General features: G+C 41.3%; 1 protein-coding gene across 4 annotated transcripts; it reads right to left on the bottom strand.

The window, feature by feature from the left end:
* Nucleotides 1–7,152: 7,152 nt before the first annotated feature.
* Nucleotides 7,153–24,138, bottom strand: STEAP1 (STEAP family member 1). 4 transcript variants are annotated; one of them, XM_078378683.1, is made up of 6 exons: nucleotides 23,996–24,100; nucleotides 15,712–15,802; nucleotides 14,694–14,857; nucleotides 13,005–13,517; nucleotides 10,489–10,653; nucleotides 7,153–9,567 (listed from the first exon to the last, which is right to left on the bottom strand). In XM_078378683.1, exons 3-6 carry the CDS (start codon nucleotides 14,754–14,756, stop codon nucleotides 9,310–9,312), a joined length of 999 nt encoding a protein of 332 aa, XP_078234809.1. In that variant the 5' UTR covers nucleotides 14,757–14,857; nucleotides 15,712–15,802; nucleotides 23,996–24,100; the 3' UTR covers nucleotides 7,153–9,309. The 4 variants fall into 4 exon arrangements, with proteins under 4 accessions (XP_078234809.1, XP_072859254.2, XP_020640772.3 ...); XM_073003153.2 differs by lacking the exon at nucleotides 15,712–15,802 and having other exon boundaries at nucleotides 14,694–14,799; nucleotides 23,996–24,138; XM_020785113.3 differs by lacking the exon at nucleotides 15,712–15,802 and having other exon boundaries at nucleotides 23,996–24,125.
* Nucleotides 24,139–24,395: the final 257 nt, after the last annotated feature.

Genomic DNA, 24,395 nt, shown 5'->3' with positions numbered 1-24,395 from the left:
GTTTTCAAGATATTTGTAACTGTACAATGAAATACACAGAGCTGTATTCCTTTTATGCCTCTGCCAATACAAAACTTACATTTAATTATTTAAAAAACCTTATCCATTGCAGATAACATATATATTTTTTTTAAATTTACTATGTGTAATCCATAGTTTGGCTCTCAGAATACAGAAGCTGAAAGTTTTATAAAAGTGCATTTTTTTTTCTTTACTGCATAATTGCAATTTACTTTAGTTGATGATATACCAAGAGCTGTTTGGTTAGAAGCTAGTATCCTAAAGAGCGCCGTGCCCAAGTCATGGACTGATCAAAGGTATATTTGTGGAAATGTTTTCAGGAGGCCGTTGATTCAGCTAGTTAAGTTGTTGACTCTATTTGTTACATTCTGAAACAAATTATACAAAACTGCTGGTCAGCAGAATCATAAAAGAATCGAGTTAGAAGGGGCCTATAAGGTCATCAAGTCCAACCCCCTGCTCAAAGCAGGAACCCAAATAATAGCGGATTTGACAGAGGGTTGTCCAGTTTTCTTTTCAATGCCTCCAAAGTTGGAGCACTCAACACCTTTTGTGGTAATTGGTTTCACTGTTGTACTGCTCTACCAGTTAAAATGTTTTTTCCTGATATTCAGCCTAATTCTGGTTTCCTGTAGCTTGAGCCCATTATGACATGTGCTGCACTCTGGGTTGATTGAGAACAGCTTCTGCCTCTCCTCTGTATGACTATCTTTTAAGTATTTGAAAAGTGCTATCATATTTTCCCTCAGTTTTCTTTTTTTCAAATCTTGGTTTCCAGTCTCCTGATCATCCTTATTGCCCTTCTCTGAACTCTTTCCAGTTTGTTGGCGTCCTACTTAAAATGTGGTGTCCAGAACTGGACACAGTAATATTGATTGATTGATTGATTGATTGATTGATTGATTGATTGATTGATTGATTGATTGATTGATTACACTGATTAGTGGTAAACAATTCTCTGGGCAGTTTGCATCCAGAGTGAATAAAAATAAAGTCAAATCACAAATATAATGACTAATACAACATATAATTAATAAAACAATTGTTTAATAAATCTATTGATGAGGCCTAACCAGTACCAAATAGAGGTGGACCTAGTACCTCGCAGGATTTGGAGACAATACTTAGTCCTAAACCTGATTTTAGAAGCCCTCAATTCAGATCAATTCAGACTTCTGGCATCTATGACTTTTTCAGATCAGAATGCATCTCATTAGAATCACAGAATTGTAGAGCTGGAAAGGATTCCAAGATATACAAGTTCAGTTCTCTGCCATAGTTGCAAATCCACAGTTGGAAACTCCTGGAAACGGAGTTTACATCTGAGCAGACATGCATCGGATTATGCTGTAACATATTTACACTGCAGTACTATAACCATGATCCAGGAGTCCCATTGAGCTGAATGGAGTTTACTCCCAGGGAGGTGGGTGCTTTTCAAAGTCCAAGAATATATATATTTTCTTCCCAGGACAACCGGCACTGTTCTCTCTATTATGGAAGAAACTGCTGCTATTATCTGAATTGTGTACTTGTGAAGGAATCACTGTTATCACAGCACCTGGAACGTAATGTAAAATAATCCAAATCCTTTTTGGCATGGATAGTACAAACAAGCCATTTTACAAAGACAAAACCACAAAGGATCAGATGAAACCTGGTTGCTAATGTGTCCTGCTAACTTACCCCCTTTTGGCAAGGTTCATGGTTTGACATTATTTTTACAGGATCATTTATTAACAAAGAAAACAAAGGTGGTCCTTGGTACCCTTCACCTTCTGCCACTATCTCTTAGGCACATTTGAACTATTAACCTTTACACATTTGTCTCATGCCCTACTTTGATGGCAATCAATTTGCTTTTTTCTGTATTACTATTTGGTTTTAACCAACGATTTATTTTGGATTTGACATGAGAATACATTTGTTGGTTTGACCAGACAGATGCAAGCTGCACTCCTAGCTTTCATCTACTTACAACAAAGCTTTATGGAATGAAGTAGGACTTGCTGCTGAGTAAATATGTACAGTATATAACCTGTTACAAATGTTACTGCAACAGGCTACAGATTAACATAGCTACTCCTCTGAAAATTCTAATGATTAATATAACAACTAGTCTAGTTAACTGCAAGAGAAGCAGGAGGGGATCTTGTGGAATCCTAAAGATTAAGGCTGTGATGTGCTATACATTTAGCTAGAGGCTAGTCCCTTAGGGATGTGGTGGCGCTGCGGGCTAAACCACAGAAGCCTGTGCTGCAGGGTCAGAAGACCAAGCAGTTGTAAGATCGAATCCACGCGACGGAGTGAGCGCCCGTCGCTTGTCCCAGCTCCCGCCAACCTAGCAGTTCGAAACCATGCAAATGCAAGTAGATAAATAGGGACCACTTCGGTGGGAAGGTAACAGCGTTCCGTGTTTAAGTCACACTGGCCATGTGACCACGGAAGATTGTCTTCGGACAAACGCTGGCTCTATGGCTTGGAAACGGGGATGAGCACCGCCCCCTAGAGTCGAACACGACTGGACAAAAATTGTCAAGGGGGACCTTTACCTTAGTCCCATTGGACATAATAGGGCTTAGAACAGAGTCTATGGCATCTTAGTGTCTAACACATTGTATTTGAAATAAACTTTATTAGACTATAGCCCACTTTTTCAGATACAGGCAGCCTCCAGTGCTCCCTGTGTTTGGCTGCAACTGACTAACAGGATCACACCCTGGAAATGGAGTTTACATCTGAGCAGACATGCATTGGATTATGCTGTAACATATTTACACTGCAGTACTATAATCATGATCCAGAAGTCCCATTGAGCTTAATGGAATTTACTTCCAGGGAGATGGATGCTTTTCAAAGTGATTGGGTGCAATTTGGCTTGTATTTGAAAAGATACATGTATTTTTGCATGGGGAAGAAGAGAGGGAGAAAGGACCTCCTCAGGTTTTCTAGTCTGTCTTTTACCTAGTCTGACATTTTTGCTGTGCTGTTTAGAGATAAAAGGAGAAATCATGGCTCCTCCTGACATCTCTTAGTTATCTAGAACTAGGACTTCTGTCACCTTTCCTATCTGAAATGTATTTCTGTAATAAGCACAAGCTTTCTTATCTTCTTAGAAGGAAGTGCGGGTGTGATTCCTTTATAAAAGGGAAGTGGGCTCAGGTAATCACTCAGCGCTCCGAAGGGCTGAATTCACAAGTTAAAGTCCCTCCTGTGCTGCTGTTCTGTTTACTTGCCAGCACCCAAATCCTTTATTGATCTTGCTGATGGTCAGCCTTCCCAGGATAGCAGAATGTATGCTGAGCTTGATTTTAATTTTTTTTTTTGGTTAAAAACATTCCCAGTTTCTCAGGCAAATACAGAATACTGTAAAAGTGAGGCAATAGTGGGAAGCTAAGAGTGATTAAGAGACCTAACGTCACTAGCTATGAGGAAAACAGTTAAGACAAATATTAGTCATGTCTAGAGACTTGATGGAAAGCAGCCATCCTATGTGTTCTTCCTAAATAGTGTTATTTAGCTGAACGGGACTTCTGAATAAACATAATTCAAAGCTCCATTGCCAACTGGATATGGGCACTGCAACAAGCCCACAGAGCCTTTGCCTGCCCTCCCCTCATTAGATTGCAATTCGTAGACCCATAATACTGGTCATACTGGTGGGGCTCTCTAGATTAAGAGTGAAGACCAAAGTCCAGCTGAAATGCATGTGGGATTTCCTCTTTGCCAATGATGCAGCTATTGTTGCCCACTCTGCTGAAGAGTTCCAACAACTTATGAATTGTTTTAGTAAAGCCTGCCAAGATTTTGGATTAACAATCAGCCTGAATAAAACACAAGTCATGGGCCAGGGCATGGACTCACCTCCCTCTATTACCTTCTTTACACAAGAATTGGAGGTTCTTCATGATTTCATGTACCTTGACTCAATGATCTCTGACACACTCTCTCTAGATGTCAAACTAGATAAACGCATTGGCAAAGCAGCTACCATGTTCTCTAGACTCACAAAGAGTATGGCCTAATAAGAAGCTCATGGCATATACCAAGATCCAGGTCTATAGAGCCTGAGTGCACTCCTGTACTGCAATGAGTCTCTTTGTGCATGGCAGGAGAGGAAGTTGAATACATTCCATATGCATTGCCTCCAGCGCATTTTTGGTATCACCTGGCAGGACAAAGTTCCAAACAGAGTAGTCCTAGAACGAGCTGGAATTTTTAGCATGTATACATTACTGAAAGAGCGACTTGGTTTGGGCATGTCATGAGAATGGCTGACGGTCCGATTCCAAAAGATCTCCTATATGGAGAATTACTGCAGGGAAAGTGCCCCAGAGGGAGACCACAGCTGCAGATACGATATCTGCAAGTAGGATGTGAAGGCCTCAGGAATGGACCTCAACAGAGGGAAACCTTGACATCTGAGCGTTCAGCCTGGAGGCAGGCGGTGCATCTTGGCCTCTCCCATTTTGAAGAGACACTTGATCAGCAGGCCGAGGCAAAGACGTAGTCCTGAAACCAGCAAAATCAGGGAGCTGGACAGGAGACAGATTGTATTTGTCTTCAGTGTGGAAGGGATTGTCACTCTCGAATTGGCCTTCTCAGCCACACTAGATGCTGTTCCAAGACCTCTATTCAGAGCACATTACCATAGTCTCTCGAGACTGAAGGATGCCTACAGTGTACTTGTGGGGCTTTTGCAGGCTTAAGTTAAAAAACAAGAGGGACAAAGATTTGCTGGCCTTACACATGTAAGACAGGAATGTAGAAGCTAGCTCTGTATTACGTGTCCATGTAACAAAGTTAGGATTCTATGTGCACATGATCGCAGAAGAGCAGTACCTCAGCACTGTTGAAGACTATAGTCCACAAAGTTTTCTAAGCTCTGAGCACTCTAGTGTGGCTACTACCTAAGTATGCAGTATCTATAGTGGCAATGTATTGGGGCAGCCACAGAACTTTGATAGAGCAGGCCATCAGGACCGTATTGCGCTATACTGTAGTAAGGTGGAGGAAAGTGTCCGCCTATCCATTTTTTTTGAAGAGGATAATGATTGCTCATTATAACAATTCGCAGTGTCCAAAATGCTTTACCATCCTTTAGTCTACAAACTTTTGCCTGACATAAAACTGGTTTATTAAGAGATTATAAAGTTATTTATTTTTCAGGTGGCCCAACATAACTCACAACCAGTTTTCCTTGGCAACCTTGACCAGATACTTCCTTGCTTTCAACAGTAGTGTAGCATTAGGAGACTATTCACTGGGCCATCTTAAGTGTGTTCAGCTATGCATTTTGTTCATTTTGTCAGGCCAGGAAAAGCTCCCACTCTTGATGTATTTGTTGTAAACCTTTTCATTTTAAAAACAAATGGTAGAATCAACTTTGAGGCTTAAAACCAGCCAGCTGGAGGAGTCAAAAAGTTATGAAGAGACAGAGAGATGCTTGACAAAAATTGCCCTAAATGCTTGAGATGACTTGCTCAGACTAAAGGAAGAGATATTGTTGCATAGAAGCCACCACTGTCTGGAAACGTATTGAGTCAAACGGCAATGAATCAGCCTGTTCTTTATGATGTTTGTTGTGTGCAGCTAGACCTTAAGACTGAAGTCCAAGGCTTAACCCAGGCTCCCACTCCAAATGACCCACCCCGCATGGTGGGTGATGCAAACAAGCCCAGGGACAGCACCTGGCTCAGTGTGGACATATCAGAGCCTTCCAATACTGATGCTGCTTGCAACAACATCCTTTCTTCAAATTTAGGTAAAAGTTGGCTTGCTAGAAATGTGCACTGGAACAGCACTGAACCCATCCACTTCATGAATGCCGATGCTAATCCACTGGTTGAAGTTGGGGGGAAAGTTTCTGCACACATCAGACTTGGACCACTTTTGGTCAAAAATAGTCTGATTGTCTTAACATTTTGATTGGTTGTTGATTCTGCCTATATTTCATGTGTGTCCATGATTTTGAATTGTGCAACACTCTGATACGATGAAAGAACCACTTTTTAAAAATTTTGACGTGGAAAGTATGATTGCATTTCTAAATGATACTTTGACTTTTAAATTATATTACTCTTTTCTACAACAAAACAGTGCTTGGAATTATGTCCAATTGATGATACAGTAATGATGGTGTTACTGATTTAAATTCAAATTGCACGTGCTTGAAGTATTGTTTTTTTTTTTTCTTTTAAAATCAGGGACGGCAAACAGTTTTTACAAGTGCTAAAGTTATAAACCATGAAGTACTAGGGTAAGAAGAGAAAACATTGGTTGTATGCTTCATTACTGAAGTAATACACTTGGCTGTCAGAAGCTCCTATACCTCCTGCCTGGCAATTAAGTTCAGTGTTTTAAATTACTTAGCTGCAGCAGTGGTTGTTGTTGTTGCTGCACTGATGGTGTGGATTCTTTCCTCTCTGAGGTTCAGATTAGCAGCTGATTCACCTGGTTGCAGTAGATGGGATTGCAGCGTCTTCCAGAACTGCCTCCGTCCTTAGCTGGGAACGAAATTACAGTACGGTAACATCCGCATATGCTTATTTATTAGATTTATTCCTGTTTTTCCTTTTGCATCTATCCAGCACAGGTAGTTTCAAATAATTGATACATACATTGAAGTAGTAAATTCAAAAGCCTATTTTGCCTTGCTCAAGCTACAGTCAGAAGATGATGTGTTCACTTACTAAGGAAAGGAGAAACTCATTTACTATCTGCACTGTATGACAGATACAAAAGGATCTCTCTCTCTAAGCTGCAATGTGAATGGGCTTATGTGACCTTGATGTACATGTGTTCAATGTACACTAGGTTCCCAGTCCAGTAAAGATGTGCAGAAAATTTCTGCATGCAGATCTCATGCAGAATATAAGAATTTGTCAGCTGGTTAATTTAACTCTTAAGTGCTGCCTTTCTTTGCCATGAAAGGCTGTGCACGGTGCCTTTAACACATTATTATTTCCACAGGTAAAAGGCCAAAGTTCAATCCAAATCAAGTCAGTAACTATTAAGCAAAAGGCTTCAGAAAGAAAAAGGGAAACTTTTATCCTCTGTTGCCAAAAATGTCCATGTTTGTAGAATAATCATATTATGTTTATTCTATATGAAACCACTGGGACAAAAAGGTGAAAAATGTAGAAAACAGTTTATTCATTTTAAATACAGTAGATGAAAATAAACATTTTCTACAAATAGGCTGACTGCTGCTTGCATGTAAATGCTTACTTATTTTTCAGCTGACAAAAAAACATGTTGAGAAATGCAATACTGAGTCAAGAGAACAAAAATGAGAAATTTCTGGAATCCACACTAACATTGGGCGTGGATTCCTTCCCCATTCTGTCATGGATAACAACCATCTCCAAGATACAAAAGAATAACCATTAAAACAGCCAAAGAAATACATGACCAATTTATGGAAACAAAACCCCCCCACCTTTTTGTTGTTGTTAGATTAATCACCTCTCACGATCATATAAACGTGGGGCTTGCTAATATTGCAATTTGACTGATGCTCATGATTAAGAAAATAATGTGGAATTAACTTATGGAGTTCAGTAGCATGAAACATGGTGGCAACTAACATCTCAGATGGACTTCTTTTTCAATGGCCACTATTTAAGATAGCTAAATGTAACCTCCATGTACGCGTTTCTTTCCATAAAGGCCCAAATGCCAAGGATTTTTCTTGCTGTGCCTGTGTCACTGCACTGGAGGTATCTCATTGATCTGCGCTGAAATCAGATCATAGACTATGTGGACCCTGGGCTAATACAGCAAACTATATCTTGCATTCTTCAAACTGACCTCTGTTTTCTACAAATGTTCTGAGTCAGAATTCTTATATAAATCAAGAGGGAGAGAAAGGCACTTGGAATCTACGACAAGATCAATGATGGGAGCTTGAATGTGGGCAGCAGCAATCAGGCTCCTCAGCACCAAAAACATGAACCAACATAAAATTTTATTTTTGGAAGAAAAGACCCCAGAAGTTCTCTGAGGGCTTTGGGGCCATTCTGCCATGTTTTGAGCACCTTCCAGCATAGTCGGTCCACTCAAATCCCCATTTAATTTTTAAAATTCACCACTACAGGTCAGGAGTGGGCGTTCTGAGTAAATCCTCTTCCCAATTTTGTGAGGAAAAAACGGGAAGCAGGGATCACAGGAATCGCTCTCCAAGGTCCAGGAAAAGGCACATGTGATTGATCACCAGACTTCTAGAGATGACCCACCATGTGTTAAATCAAGTTTCTAAACTGCAGTGAATTAACATTGTTCTTAAAAGCTTGTAATGGACTAACACCACCCCCTGCTAGAAGGTTAAAGGTTTTAATCCCTTCAGAATTAAACTGCCTCAGGAAAAAAAGAAATTGTAGGGGAAGATCAGTAGTAGTTTTTTAATGTGGTATGGCCATAAGGCTGGTACTGGTGCTCATTACAAATTAGGTAAGCATGAATTTTTAAGCAACCCATCCCTGAATTCACAGCACGTATCTATTTGCCAAAGCCACTGTTTTGCCCTTGGTTTTGGCTGGCAAACCTCAAAGTTATAATTTAAAAAAAAAATCAAAATCCCACAAAATGCATTCTTCCCTGCCCTGATATAATCAGTACATATCCCTTCAGAGAGATGATTGGTGTGTGTAAAACAATGTACAGATGGATCTAATTCCTGTACTGAAAACGGGTGGTTTTAAGCCAAACAGCTCTTTGCCTTTTAAGTTTTAGGCACTGATTAGTTTATCACATTCCATGGTTTTAGATCTTACGTGGATAAGGCTATGGCTTTGATAAAAGGCATATGGTTAAGCCTATGGTCCCCCAACCAACATTTCGATGTCATCCATTACATGAGACGTTCGTGCGTGCGATACTGACACATACATCATCTGCACATGAAAACTTCTACTGAAAGACACAAATGTATTCTTCCTTGATACAGCATGAATAGATTGACTTTTCCCACTGTGCCACACAACTTTAGTTTTTTGTCTCTACTGGCAATCTTAAAAATTAACTAATTATGTATGTGTGTTTGTGAGGAGGCTAGGGGGGTGCTCCACAATACGGTAAGCCTGCCCTCGTGCTACTTGGAAGGCACAAGGGAACTTTCTGAGCAAAATATTAACAGGAAAGACTTAGGAGTTTGTGAAGCCCTGTGGTCTGCACTTTTTTGGCTGTCTCTGGTCTATGCATAGCTTTGTAACACTAGTTACAAACCTCACTATTTTTAAGGCTTGGCAGAAAATGCCTCTTGGCAGAAAGGTTTTTGCACATTTAAATCTAAAGTCTGGACGCCATTTGTGATGTATTTCTCACGGCGTTAGCATCAAAGCCGGATCTGATCTTCTGAAGTCTCCTCTTCAGGCACGGGAAAAGCAGGATAACTTTACAAGCCAAAACCACAACTGGAAGAATAACTGCTATCATAAATGTAGGGGGTGTATACCACAAAAATTGGCCTACGTCGATCCACTTATTCCATGCATACACTGCTGCGTGAACGGTGCACAGCAGCAAAGCTAAGTATCCCATCTTGCTCTGGAAAGAAAGCAGCAAAGGAAAGGTCAGCTTTTAAAAAAGAAATTAAAGCAAAACATAAGATGCACCGCCTGACAGAGAGTTGTACTTAGTTTCACCTGACTGTAAAAATATCTCAGTCAGCTCCTATATGTCTAAACAGCACCTTCACATCACAAATCAGCAGATACAAGGATAAGTGCCATCCTGCTAAGTGCTTCAGATAAAAATGCTATCAAAGTCAAAACTACAATAAACAATTGAAATGTGGTGGCCCTAGCTTTTGTAAAGTACCATGTGTTTAATTAAGACTCTCTGAAATTGTCAGATAGTGTCCAACACAAAAAGACTAATTGGTTTTGTATATACTTCTCTCAATTTGTAAGTCATAAAAACACGTCTGCAAACTGAAATCTGGAATAATGATTCCTTGTTTTTTTGAATTCAACATACACAGACCTGTGCCATCAACGTTCCACAGTGTAGGAATATGGGGCTGTTGGGCTGTACCTTCACCAGCATCTGCTTGTATGACCTGTTTGCCCTGGCAGGTACAATACTGTTCTTGATTCTGAGTCTTCCAGCACTCAATACCAACCAACAGACAGCAGTGCTTATTTGTAAGTAGCTCTACCTATGAAAAAGTTTCCACGTGACATTATGTGATGGAACCCTTTTCATTAGACCTGAAGTCACAATCTCCAGGTCTCAATCAATTTGAGTCCTTGGGAAGGAGAAGTTGACCGCACCAGATGCTCTTTGGAAAAAAACTAATGCCTGACCAGTGGAAGCCATCCAGGTACTCAAAGTGGAAGTACTAAAATCACTTCAGTAAGTAATACCAGAAACTGAACTTTCAGATCTGTAACACTTGATGTACATACATATCCTGTCAATAAGGCACAGTCCCTCCCCAATCTGTCTAGCTTTATTAATATGTACCTGAATATAATGAAACTCTCTCCAAGTCAATGAGTGACTGACAGATGGAATTGATGTTACTGCCAATACAGCCAGTATAGCAAGTCCTAGAATTCCCAGAGACACATAAATCTCCATTCTCCAGACATCGTGCTCAATCCAGGCATTCTCCTTTTTCTGCTTCACCTGTGGAAAGAGCACTTTATATATATATTTTTTACAATGTCAGAAGGACACTCAGAGGACCCAAATATGCTTAAGATTCAGGGCTAGTTGGCCACATTTCTACGTAGGATGCCATCTCTTCTGTATATATGGGCTGAAGAGAGAAAAACTCAGTGGAACTAGATGGCATATAGAGAAAATACACTGCCCTTGCCATGATCACAGAGGCACATTTTGTGATTGCTATGATCCAGGAAAACCTAAGGTTGCTTTTGCATACATCTTCATTTGCACCGAGGGTTTCCTTGCAAGCCAGCCACCGAGTAGCTGGTCAAGTGCTTTCCCCTCCTCAGTCAGGCAGCGTTGCATGATGTGACTGTAAACAATGACAGCAGCACGTGTGGCAGCATTGTGTGTGTCAGGGGATACTTCACACCCGATGTGGTGGGAGACACTGGTTTTTTACTGTCCCCATGAAAGTTTACATAAGAGGAATAAAAGAAAAAGTCATTAAAAAAAAAGCAAGTCGGCATGTAGCAACTACCCTACATCTCATCACTGGACAACTATACTAAAATGATCCAAGATACACTGTGTTGCTTTAGTGTCATTTTCTTATCTGTGTGCACCACAAATTAAACATGGTCACATTCTTGGCAGTTAACCGAGGTATTGTTTATACCAAGGAAAACAAAGGAAAGCCAATTAGGTTGAGAAACATTTACTTCAGCAAAGTTTTGACCTCCAAGGAGGTTCATTCCAATCCCTGATTTGCCCAGCAGGACGGCTTATATTTTGCTGACAAAATGAATTCCATCTAAGGCTAAATACAACCTTTGGCAGATTGTAGCACCAGGTAATGCACGAAGAAACAGTATTTTAAGCAGCTAACCAGCAGGCTTTCTTGACAGTTCTTGTCATGTTGCCACGGTAGCTGAGCAGTTCAGGGGTGTGTGTGTGTGTGTGTGTATTTTTTTTAACTGCCCCGTTGAATAGATCTGAACACAGGAACAAACTACCATGGTGTCTGTAATGACTAGGGATGTGACATTTAAGAGGTGGAGGTTGGGTGGGTTGGGTTCTAACTCTTTTGGAGGAAAAAAGCTTTAGAAACTTGAACAGAAAACAGAATTTCAGCCAACACAATCTCGACCATCTGGACAATTGCAGTACTAATATTTTTCCAGAGGGTCTACTTTACACTATTGTGTTTTCGTCTATACTCATTGATTTTTGTAAACTTGGTGGCTTTTGTCTCCAATCATCTAAAGTTAATACATATGAATATATATTGTGACAATGATTTCAATAGGTTAACTGTGTGTATATGTGTGTGTCCATGCAGAGCTTAATCTATTCGTTTTTGTTTTTCAGAAAACTAGCAATCAACTTCTGTAAATAAAAGGGCCAATAATATTTTGACTGAAAAATGTTCTTCTGTAATTTGTTGTACTGATAACTTTATGAAATTTGAAGCTTGGAAATGTGTTAGAATGCATTTCTTTTTAAGTAGTGACATTACCAGTGACCTTACTTTTAAAATATAACATAGATCACAATATTTATAGATCATAATACAGTAATAGTTTAAAAACAAAACCATTGTTTTTTGAGGATCATTTTGAGTGGTTATTGATATTTTTATATTTTTAAGTGTTTCCCCTTCCCAAAACAATAAATAGTAATAAATTTGAAACATGCCAGCTAACATCTTGTTCTGTACATATCCTAGTGGGGAAATGGTATCACTTGCCATGGCAAACTGCTGCTAATTAATGAGTCTCTGCTTCAATTCACGGTTGGATGCCTAGCTACCTAACTGGCACACAGTGACAAATCCAAGCAGGGACATATTAATTAGTGGCAATTAGCTGCTGTGAGTTAAGCCATTTCCCTTGTGCTAGTGTAATTGCAGAACAGGATTTTGACCATCACTTTTAAAATAATGAGTAATGGCAATGAGTGAATTTTGAAACCAATAAGTTATTTTTTAAAAACAAGGTCTAAATCTAGTTGTTATCTTCAACTAGAGCAGACTCACTGAACTGTGAATGATGAATCCACATTTATGTAAATGTTATTGATTCAGTGGGTCTTCTTTAACTGGAACTAACTGGATTCAGGGAATGTTGCATATTGTAATGATCTTCTATCATGATCCCCCTGCCCAGTCATCTTTCTTCCCTGCCCTCCTCCTCCCCCCCTTATTTGGAAGAAAACCTCACAGAAATTAATAGGGCTACTTTTGCATACTATCATTATTTTCATACTATCTATCTAAAGAATTGACACAGGGTACAACATTCCAGGTGCAGGCGCACCATCAGCTGACGACAATTTAACAACATTATAATAAAAGCCAAATAGTGTACCTGCTGATATGCCCAGTTCAAGAGTTTGTATCTGTAAGATCTCCTCATGGGATAGCACAAGCTGTAGCAGGCATGCATTGAGGCAAAGAAGAAGCTGAGAAGGCCAAACTGTTTCCTTGATAACATCCATCTATCCAGCCACTGTGGAAAACGTCTATATTTGGTTCTGTAATAGAACTGGAAAGCTGCAGCCAATATTCCCGGTAAATAAACCAAGGCCAAAAGGGTAATTGAAACTACAGGTAGGACTTTGTTTATGACCAGAATTGGAATTTTATGAAATACATTTTCTTGGGCAGTTACAAGAGGATGAATGACATCTCTGAGGAAAGTGTACATAAAAGTTAACACTGATAGTATCAGCGCCGTCTTCACTGGTAAATGCCATCGAGGAAAAAGGTCATGTTTACAGTGCTTACTGGTAGGTGATTCAAACTCATCTATATAGAAGTCTCGATGAATATGGGAAAAACTAGCTGCTTCAGGTGTGCCAGCTGCTTGTAAATCCATAACCTGAAATGAAAACAACCATGGAATATAAACCTAAGAAGGATTTCAAAGTATGGTACATACCAGTATAAGTAGACCCTTTCATTGTTGCCCTTTGTAAACCTGCTTATACACACTCCGTGCAAAGCAATTCTAGCCTGTTCATGTACTTCTAAGTTACAGGAATTTGGCTACATTGATGGGATTGAAGGGAGGGATTTAAAGTTACTTGCCAGATGCCCTTTTTGCTCCTGATCTGAGCTATCAGGAAGTTAGCCATCTGTCCAGATTACTGTGTTTCAACACGCCTTTTGTGAAATGAGATGAAACGTAAAAGAAGCAGGAAAACAAAACAGTTCACATAACCTATGAATAAGCATGGAATAGAATCTCTCTGCTTTCTAACACTCACTGTTCAGAAAAGGCATGGAAATCCCATTTTTATCTTCTGGACAACTGTTTGAATTGCGATGTGGAGGTTGACATGGTAGCAAAGTGAGAGATAGGGTTGCTGCATCTATACAACTAGGAGAGAAAAAAGCTATGTCTATTCAAATTCTTTCTTCTACAAATTGATTAACGACAAACTTTACTAAAAATCACTTCTAATTTCTTTATATCTTTCATAGGAGCATCAATAATTGTTGCACCTCGTGAGAGCTGAGTACTTTTTCTTCTTTAAAAAAACACAGCAAATGTTGGACAAACAATATTTATATACCGGTATGCTATTTATTAATCATTTTTATATCTCATGTTTTCTCCAATGAGTGTTGGGCAGCATTTATGACTCCTTCACACTATTCTCTTCAGTGATCTCATGAGGTAGGTCAGCAGTGACTGGCCTGTGGTCACCAAGTGGACTTCTGTCTCACCGAGACCTAGAACATGGGTCTTCACAGCCTCAGTTCAGCAGTCTCAGCTATAATGCCATGCTACAGTAATTTTCCCAAGGGCCCAAAGTACATGCGATTGTGTTTCTTCAGGGGCCTCACTGACCATGAGAGCAAGGGTGTGAGGTACTATGTACCATGTGATAGGTCAGGATAGGGAAACGTCAGGCATATTGGATAGATTTTTTACAAACTAGAACCTCGTGACCCCCTAACAAAAGCCAGATGCAAAATATGGACTTGGAAATTAAAAAGAACAATCTGGCATCTGAAACAAACAAACAGATAAATAATTTATGAAGTTTACCAAATCACTGAAATTCTGACAAGTTCTTTCAGGATCCATTTTCTGATCTCCACCCTGGTCCATGTTTTTGAGCAATGACTGTTTTTCCTTCTCTGGTAAGATGATCCTTGAAAGACAATTTGAGGAGGCTTTTCAGATTTTTGCTGTCACACATGAATGGTATTCTGGAAACACATAAATAACCAAATGCATCACTTTACTTGGTAGATCATTCACACAAAGACAGAAGGACACATTTTTTATATTGTAAGCCGCCTAGAGTGGACGAGTCGCCCAGATAGACGGGGTATAAATCAAATAAATAAATGAATAAATGAATAAATGAATAAATGATGATGATAATAATAACAATAACAATGACGATGATGATTATTATTATTAATGATGAGGCTAATTGTAGAAATGATTGTTATGGAACCAGAATATATGGCACACCTAACATCTCCAAAATTGGGAACATCCTTATCTTGTTCTTGATTCTTAATTTCCCCTAACTACTATATTTTCAAGCAAGCATGAGAGTCTAAAGTGTACTTTTTTTAATGAAGTGTGAAGCAAACAAGATTCTAGAAGGTATCCTCATGTTATACAGTGAGCACCTTCAGATATTATAAGCCAGAATTCTGTACTATGGTTAAAAATTCCCAATAAAAATGCCTTGAAAGAGGGAGAATCCTGGCTTGTTACAAACGTGTCAGTGTGCAAGTGCACACAGCACAACTACTGCCACTACCCACAGTTTCTTTATCATGAAGTGTGAATCAAGTAAGCTGGCTTGTCTCTCTCCCAACAAGCCAAAGAAATAAGCCATGGTTTGTTGCTGGTCTGCTTCTCTGGCTTGTCAGGAGAAAGACAAAGCAGCTCACCAGATTTGGACATCAAAAGGAATAACCTACAAGCAGATGGTCCATAGTTTGTTGAGTCATTGCCAACTACAGCAGGAGCAACTGAGTAGGATTCAGCAGTAACTACTCATAAAAGATAAGCAAAGGTTCCCACAGAACGACAGGTTACCTACCTGTAATTGTAGTTCTTCGAGTGGACCTCTGTGATTCACACTCTGGGTGATCTGTGCCTGCACGGAGCCTCATCGGAAAGTTCTAGAGCTTCTGTGGTAGCAAAAAATACATTAGAATAAGCCCCTCCCCCCTCATATAAGTACCTTGGCTCCAAGGCTCCCCTTTCAGTTGTGTCAACCACAGCTACATTCAGCAGAATGGCATGACAGTGGGGAGGACGGGCGGGATGTGTGAATCACAGAGGCCCACTCAAACAACTACAATTACAGGTGGGTGATCTGTTGTTCCTCTTCGTGGCCTCTGTGAATCACACTCTGGGTGACTAAAAAGCTGTCTTACTTGCCAAGGTAGAGGCTAGAACAGCACATCCAAAGGCCGCATCAGACTTCTGCTGGAGATCAAGTCTATAATGCTGGATGAAAGTGGATGGCTGTGCCCAGGTGGCAGAGGCGCAGATGTCTGGAAGAGGTACGCAGCATAAGAAATGTCATAGAGGTTGCCACTGCTCTGGTGGAGTGAGGACAAATCACCTTCGGGACTGGTTTGAGTGCCAGCAGATACACGAGGTGAATGGTTGAAGTGACCCATCTAGATATAGTTTGAGATGTCACCTGGCAACCTTTAGTAGGTGATTGGTGACTTATGAAAAGTCAAGGTGAATGCCTGAAAGGTTGGGTGCCTTGAACGTCAAAGGCAAGGGCTTGTCTAAAGTATGGAGGAGTCTTTCTTGAGTTGTGAACGGTGACAAGAAGAAGGAAGGAAGGAAGGATAAATGGCTGAGAGGATGGAATTGAGATATGACTTTGGGGAGGAAAGAAACATCCGTGTAAATCAGTTGAAGCTAAAAGCTTGAAAGGAGCTTTAGTAAGTTGTTAAAGTACTAATGTTAGTGACCACTGCAGGGAAGGTCGGCAGGTATCTGGGTAGATATGAGATAGACCTTTAAAAAAACATTTCAACGTTGGATGCTTGAAGAAATCAGCTGCCGGAGAGTTAGGTGGCTGATAAGAAACTATGGCGGAGGGGTAAACTCTCAAGGAAGAGAGGGAAAGGCCGCTAGACTTGAGATGAAGCAAAAAAACGTAGAACAGTAGCGAGTGATGGGTTGATAGAAGGCAATGAAGAAGCTTCAGTGAAAGATTTGAATCTGTTCCATTTATACAAGTAAGCCTTTCTAGTGCAGGGAATTGGTAGGCTTGTGATCCTAGTTGAAACTGAAGGAATTTTCTGTGGGAGGGATGTATGGAAATATGGAAGTATGCATCTTTGAGATCTATGACAGTGAACCAGTCATTTTTGTGGAGTAAAGGGAGAACTGATTTGATGGTAACCATACGGAATGGTGTGGCAATGATGTATTTGTTTAACTCTTATAGGTCTAAGATAGGGTGAAGACCGCTGTCCTTTTTGGGTAAATAGCAAGAGAAAAAAACCTTTGTTGTCTTGTGAGACAGGCTGTATGGAGTCTTTGAGGAGTAAATTTTTTATTTCCTCTTATAGAGTTGGAGATGGTGGAGTGATGAGGTGTGTTGCCAGAGGAGGTTGGAGGAGATGGATGCGGTGGCTGTCGCAGATGATGGACAGTACCCAGGCATCTGTAGTGATGGTGTCCCAAACAGATAGGTGTTTCCAGAGGGCAGGATAGGTCAAGTCGTGTTCAATCTCGGTCATGGTGAGAATGGAGGACTCCATGCTTGAATGGAGGACTCCATGCTTGAAGTTCTTACAATGCTGGCAGGAGGACGTCTGGTGTGCCTCTCCCAAGCAAAAAAGACACTTGGTGTGGCCGTTCAAGAGTGATATTTTGTTATCACAGACCGCACAGTGTTTAAATGGGCCCAAAAGGGCCATGAATAGGAGAAAATAATTTAAGGAGAAAAAAAAGATGATGGGGGGGCTGCTGTGGCCGGAGGACAAGCGAAGCAGAAAGGAAAAAATCTCTGATGATAATGAATTTGCTCTAGAAGTTTAAAAGAAAAAAAAGACTGATAACAGGAAGGAATCAAGAATAAAATCCCTCTTTTACTCACAGAAGCAGAACTATGAGGTTCTCAACGCGGTGGTTGAAAGAAACTGAAAGGGGAGCCTTGGTGCCAGGGTACTTATATGAGGGGGGGCTTATTCTAATGTGTTTTTTGCTACCGCAGAAGCTCTAGAACTTTCTAATGAGGCTCTGCACAGGCGCGGATCACCCAGGGTGTGATTCACAGAGGCCACAAAGAAGAACCATCACCATGGCAAGCGGGTAGGCCCAATTGTAGCAGCTCAAGGTTTTCATACAATACTGAATCTTTTTTGCCCCAAACCCCTCTACAAACACCTGAGTTGTAGCTCCAAAATTTTAGAGTTTTTAAAACACTCTTATTTAATTTTGTGCCTGAATAATATATGAAAGGCTAAACAAATGCATTTCAGCTGCTAGAATCCTCCTATTTCCCCAAAATTCGAGAAGAATGAAAATATAATAGAACATTTATTGGTTCTACCTATTTAACAAATGTACACACTGGAAAAAAAATTAGAATGCCAACATAACACAGAACAGTAAATAAGTATCTATCAGTACAACTGTCAATTCTACTGCAAGTGGCACAGGCAGACCGTATTGAGGTAAATGAGGAAACAACAATATCAAACATGTGTTTACAGAAAATATCTGTAAATCAATTCATCTTACATGGATATAATAGAAGGAAAAGACTATTGTGTATCAAGGCTTAGAGAGATCATAAAAATATAATTGCCAAAGTTTCCTATTCAGCAGGGAATGTGTTTTGTAAAACAAACCCAGACTGCTTAAACAAGCAATAATTTAACAGACTTTTCACTGAAATGTTGACATTGTGGTCTTGCCTCACTCTCTGCAGATGCTGAGAGGCAAAAACATGTTGCTATGAATAAAGCCCATTTATAATGGAAACAGTTAAGACTCTGCTCATGAGAGAGATGGCCCTCAGCCAACATTGGCAGTGTACTAAAAACATATTTCCTTGGTGACCGCTGCTTCATCTTGATCCACAGATGGGGATGCTAGAAGTGAACCTATTAAGAGATGCTGGCCCAGCTCTTCCTATGTATTTATTCTGGGATCTCAAAGTATTACCCAGAAGACAAAAGTAATATAGTTCCTATCTAGGTATTTTCCACTGAAATCTTATTGTCCTTGTGGCTCAAGTAATTTACAGCCCATGATAGATATGTTTTTTTAGTGGTTCCAAGATTTAGGACCCCATATATTTTTACTCGCTGCTCTGGCTAGGGCTTCTGGAAGTTGTAGTCCAAGAACATCTGAGGCACAAAGTGTGGGAATTATTCTATCACTACAGTGTAAATTTTATGATGGTGTTAGGAAAGAATTATGTCTTTATTGTTTAAGCTTTCTAGAAGAGATGTTTTCAATGGCCAGAATTCTCTTAATGTAGTATACTGGTGTAAGTGCAGTTGCATAAACAGCAGGAGCAAATTGCTGCTGGTTAAAGAGTTGTTGCTTGTACTCCTTACTGCATGCACACCAGTCATGTGGCTTGATATCTGACAAGGAACACACACATCAGCTCCCTAATTAAGAGGAGCTTGATGCTGTGATTTATGCTGCTGCATTTATTCTGGCATCGGTAAGCAGCCAGATTCTGCCTTGTCAGGCAAAAACCAAAGACAAAAACATGATGGCACCTTAAGGATTCTACCTTATTGTTGAGCTTGCCTCAAGTTGCAAAGTTCTTAGCTGCACAGGTTGCAAAGTTCTCTTGTGTTTCCGTTATGCTGGTCTATAAGGGGCAGTGAGGGAAGCATTCTAGAGAACATGGCAAGCAAGAGAGCAATAGCAAGAAGTTTGAGGAAAGAGTGCAGTGGAAACAGGAGTCAGTTGTGAGTCCAACTACCTTCTGTACGTAATAAAGGGGAAGGGAGACATCTTGTCCTGTCTCTGAGGCAGCAAAATATCTTGGACTAGCCTTCATTCATGAGGCCGGTTAACATATTCCTGATTCCTCTATCTATCTATCTATCTATCTATCTATCTATCTATCTATCTATCTATCTATCTATCTATCTATCTATCTATCTATCTATCTATCTATCTATCTATCTATCTATCTATCTATCTATCTATCTATCTATCTATCTATCTATCTATCTATTTTTATTTTTATTTTTATTTATTTAATTTATATGCTGCCCACACTACCCAAAGGTCTCTGGGCGGCTTACAACATTTAAAATACAATAAAATTTAGAACAATTAAAATACAATTAAAATATATATAAAAATTGCCATCGGACCCACAGCTAATATTATTTCAATTAAACTTCTGTTTTAGACTGTTAAGGTGTTTGGTCTGTATATCTCTCTCTGTGTTATTCTAGTCATTGAATGAAATAAACAGATACATGAATAAAAGACACAGGGTGTCAATCACTCTGATACTAACATTGCTGATAAAATTTTTTTTAAAGTCTACAGCCACAAACAGATGTGACACAGCCAATGGTACAGAACCCGAAGACCAGGACAAGTTGAAAGCTTTAAAAAGGGAAGGAGAGGGGACCCGGGAAACTACAGGCTGGTTAGCTCCCTGTTCCAGGGAAGATGGTGGAAAGCCTCACCCAAGATAAACTCTTAAAACACATAGAAGAACAAGCTTTGCTGACGGAAAACCAGCATGGCTTCTGTAAGGGTAAGTCTTGCCTCACAAACCTTTTAGAATTCTTTGAAAAGGTCAACAGGCATGCGGATGCAGGCGAACTAGTGGATATTGTCTCTCAGGATTTTCAGAAGATGTTTGACACGGTCCCTCACCAAAGGCTGCTGAGAAAACTCCACAGTCAAGGGATAAGAGGGCAGGTCCTCTTATGGACTGAGAATTGGTTGAGAACCAGGAAGCAGAGAGTATGTGTCAATGGGCAATTTTCACAATGGAGAGAGGTGAAAAGTGGTGTGCCCCAGGGATCTGTCCTGGGACCGGTGCTTTTCAACCTGTTCATAAATGACCCAGAGACAGAGATAAGCAGTGAGGTGGCCAAGTTTGCAGATGACACAAAACTTTTTCAGGTGGTGAAGACCAGAAGGAATTGTGAAGAGCTCCAGAAGGATCTCTTCAAACTGGGAGAATAGGCAGCAAAATGGCAAATGCGTTTCAATATAAGAAAGTGTTAAGTAATGTACATTGGGGCAAAAATTCAAAACTTTAGTTATCAGCTGATGGGTTCTGAGCTGTCTGTGACTGATCAGGAAAGAGTTCTTGGTGTGCTGGTGGACAGCTCGATGTAAGTGTCAACCTAGTGTGCGGCAGCAGTGAAGGCCAATTCCATGCTAGGTATCATAAAAAGGGGAATGAAAATAAAACAGCCAACATTATAATGCATTGTACAAAATGCTGGTAAGGCCAGCGTGTTGTTAGTCTGTGGAACTTTACCCAGCGTGTTGTTAGTCTGTGGGACTCCTTGTCACAGGATGTGGTGATGGCATCTGGCCTAGATGCCTTTAAAAGGGGATTGGACAGATTCCTGGAGGAAAAGTCCATCGGAGGTTACAAGCAATGATGGGGATGTATAATCTCCAGGCTTAAAAGGAAGGTACCGCCAGATGCAGGGGAGGGGTATCAGGAGACAGGTCTCTAGTTGTCTCGTGTGCTCTGAGAGGCATCTGGTGGGGCCACTGTGAGATACAAGAAGGTGGACTAGATGGGCCCTTGGCCTGATCCAGCTGGGCTCTGCTTATGTTCTTATGTAAAGCTAGCATTTTCTCCAGGTTTGTTGTTATGTGTCATCAAGTTGGAGCCGACTTAAAGTGACCCTACTAGGCCTTTCAAGGTAAGTGACTGGTTTTACAAGTTCCACTCCCCCAGTGAGCTTCCATGGCTGAGCGGGGATTCGAACCCTGGTCTCCAGAATCCTAGTCCATCACGCTATCCACTACACTACATTGTGTATCTCCAAATTCTTTTAGTGAGCTAATAAAAGTGTCAAACCACGCACCCTTTGCTTTTGAATTGGTAGGGAATAAGCTCCAATAAACAGAATAGGGCTTACTTCTAAGTAAACATACAAAGGATAGAACACTGAGACAACCTTATCCTTGTTTATCTGAATGCAGCTCTGTACCACTCAGACTAAAGAGTCATAGGAGTAGGCTGTTGGCACACCTTCCAGCTATAAAAAGACTTGAGAATTTGTAGAGTGCAGTAAATGTTACTGTTTTTATTTTTAATTATGGAAAGCAAAGCCAGCTGAAACAATTAAACTGTTACTGGACATGCTCCTAATGATCCACTGAAAGGCATCTCACCTTGCCGTCTGTAAAAATAAACTCAAAGCCTTTGACCACTGGTTGTCATATCCCACGTAATTACATGCACAGGTACAAATTCAGTGTCTGTCCTGCCCAGATGAACAAGAAAACCAGTTTCCCTGCGATCAACTGCACTGTGCAAGACAACTTCTGAATAAACATGCATATGGTCAGGCTACAGAAACAACCTCCAGTGAGGCCTCACCTAAACCTAACACTTGGGAAGATGAGTGATAACACAGGTTCCCACCACCACCACCTTCACAAATGCTTGCTTGAGTTGGCTTCAGCTATGGTCTATACAGGTTCCTTCCCTAAATCCTCTGTATCTGACATGTGCAGGGTGGACAGGGGAGATGGAGCTTTCTCTGTGGTGATGCAAAGACAAGGGAGCACTGTACTCTGTCAAAAGATATCTGCTCATATGCATTTCTCTGACTGACACCGGCTTTGTCCTAGTCTGGGTACTGCTGCCTTACCTCCATTTTCATAACATCACTGTATTGTCTTGATTTTCTTTTATGTGCTCAGCTGCTTCAGATTTGTTGTGTACAAAAGCAGACACGTAAATACATGAAAAATGATCCCGAAAACAAGCTGATCAAGATAACGCTGCAGATTCTGCTGTTCTATGTGAAACAGTAAGATGTTCTACATGGATGCCAAGTGTCTTGATATCCGACTGCTGAACGCTGGTTCTTGTGACCAACCCCTTGCTCCTTTACAGATACAAGATACTAGAATCGGTCTTCTTTCTTTTCTTTGCACCTACTTTGCACCCTTCTTTTGATCCAGTCTTCAGCCACATTCTCCCTGCGGTTTCAACCTTTCCCTATAAAGTGTGGGATCTATCGGCAAGCCCTCTCTTCTCTGCTGTTCCCTCCATGCTGATGCAGCAAAATGCCGCTCCTGGCAATCAGAGAGATTTGTCTGGAGATAAATCTGGCTTTAAACCTATGCCAATACATACAGTGTGGAATAACAGATGCATACTGTCACCACAAATATTTAATCCTTCAGTAACCGATACAGAACTATGCAGGTAAGTTTGGCCACTGGCTAGAGGATTCTTGGAGTCCAAATGATGTCACCCTTCCATGCCCGACCATCAGGCACAAGAAGGAGGCACCAAGAGCTGTTGGAAACTCCCAAGTTTGCTAAAAAAAAATTTTTTTTTTAAATGAGTGGGCATGAAAATCACTACAAAAAACTTGGTGTCTGCTGAGGATAATGGTTTGGGGAATGAGCAGTGATGGAACAGGGTCCTGCAAACAGGCATGGCTGGCTGGAACCCCAAGCAGAAAACACCCCACTGCAGGCTTTTGTGGGAAAGCTGTATTTCCCAATTTCGACCTTTTCCAGTTTCGGGGTCCTTACAGAAGGGCACGTTCTGCCCTCATGATCCCCACCATCCCTTCCTACGCCCTCCTTGAACGCAACAGGCTCTTCCACAGAAAAACCCTCCCGCAGATTTAAAGTCTTCAAAAACCGACATTGCAGAAGTTTTTCTGGTCTGGACCGCCTCGCGCTTTTGGCCCAGACGTCCTAACCCCCTCCCCTCCCCCTCCTCCCGGTCTGCTGTAAACTTTCTTTCTCTCGAGGCAAGCAATTCCCGTCACGGGTTCTAGCCCCACCGCCACTTTATGGCTCTCCGGATGTTTATTTATTTGCTTTTAAAGTTCGTTTTCCAGGCGAGGGGGAAAAACAAACCAGGAAGGCACTGAAAATGAGAACTGGCAGTGCCTTGAAAAAAGCGAGGCTGCCGGCTCCTCTGCACGTCTGGGGCCGTCCTAAGAGACGAGGTGAGGGGGCGAAAATCACTTCGCAGCCTCCTCCTGAGCGCCCATCCGTAGCTCAGCAAATATTTGCTTCGGCGACGTGTCCTCCTCCTCCTCGCCTGACTTTCAGGGACGTGCTTGTTCCCATCCGACGTGATCGTCCCAGAAGAGCAAGGAGCGTCCGGCCGTCACGCTGTGAGACATAAGGCTACTTACAGGTCTCCTTCCGGGCAGCTGCCACGCGGTGCCCAAGCGCCCGCGTTCGGACGATCCGACGAGACGCGCGTCTCCCCTCGATTCCCTCCGGGTTTCCCGTTCGGCATGCAGCCGGCCGGCCGGCTCCCCCTCCCGCCCCTTCTAGCCCCGCCTTCGACTTCCACCCCGCCCTCGCCGACGCCGCTTTGCCGCTGTCTTCCTCCCCCCCCCCCCCCCCCGATCTTGGCCGTTCTTGTCTTCAGAGGTTCGGGGACGCAGCCTGCTGGCCTTGAACGGCAAAGGGCATTTGGAGTTTTGCATTAAAATGGCCCAGGCTGCTCCCATTTTAGGACCAAAGAGTTTGCCTTTTCCCCCTTTTTTATACACACGCGTTGTGATCTCTTTCACCCACTCGTACACG

The sequence above is a fragment of the Pogona vitticeps genome, chromosome 6 (assembly GCF_051106095.1).
Source record: "Pogona vitticeps strain Pit_001003342236 chromosome 6, PviZW2.1, whole genome shotgun sequence".
In the NCBI taxonomy this organism is placed as follows: Eukaryota; Metazoa; Chordata; class Lepidosauria; order Squamata; family Agamidae; genus Pogona; species Pogona vitticeps.
This window is presented reverse-complemented; position numbering and strand designations above follow the sequence as displayed.

Bases quoted from the DNA above. Each gene is read 5' to 3' on its own strand.
- STEAP1 (XM_073003153.2), bottom strand. From the start codon at position 24,102: ATGCCGAACGGGAAACCCGGAGGGAATCGAGGGGAGACGCGCGTCTCG. The intron at 13,518-14,693 runs GTAAACTTCATA...TTTTCATTTCAG, and splicing joins GTCAGAATTTCAGTGATTTG to GTTATGGATTTACAAGCAGC. The intron at 9,568-10,488 runs GTACATATTAAT...CTTTCTTTCCAG, and splicing joins GAGAGTTTCATTATATTCAG to AGCAAGATGGGATACTTAGC.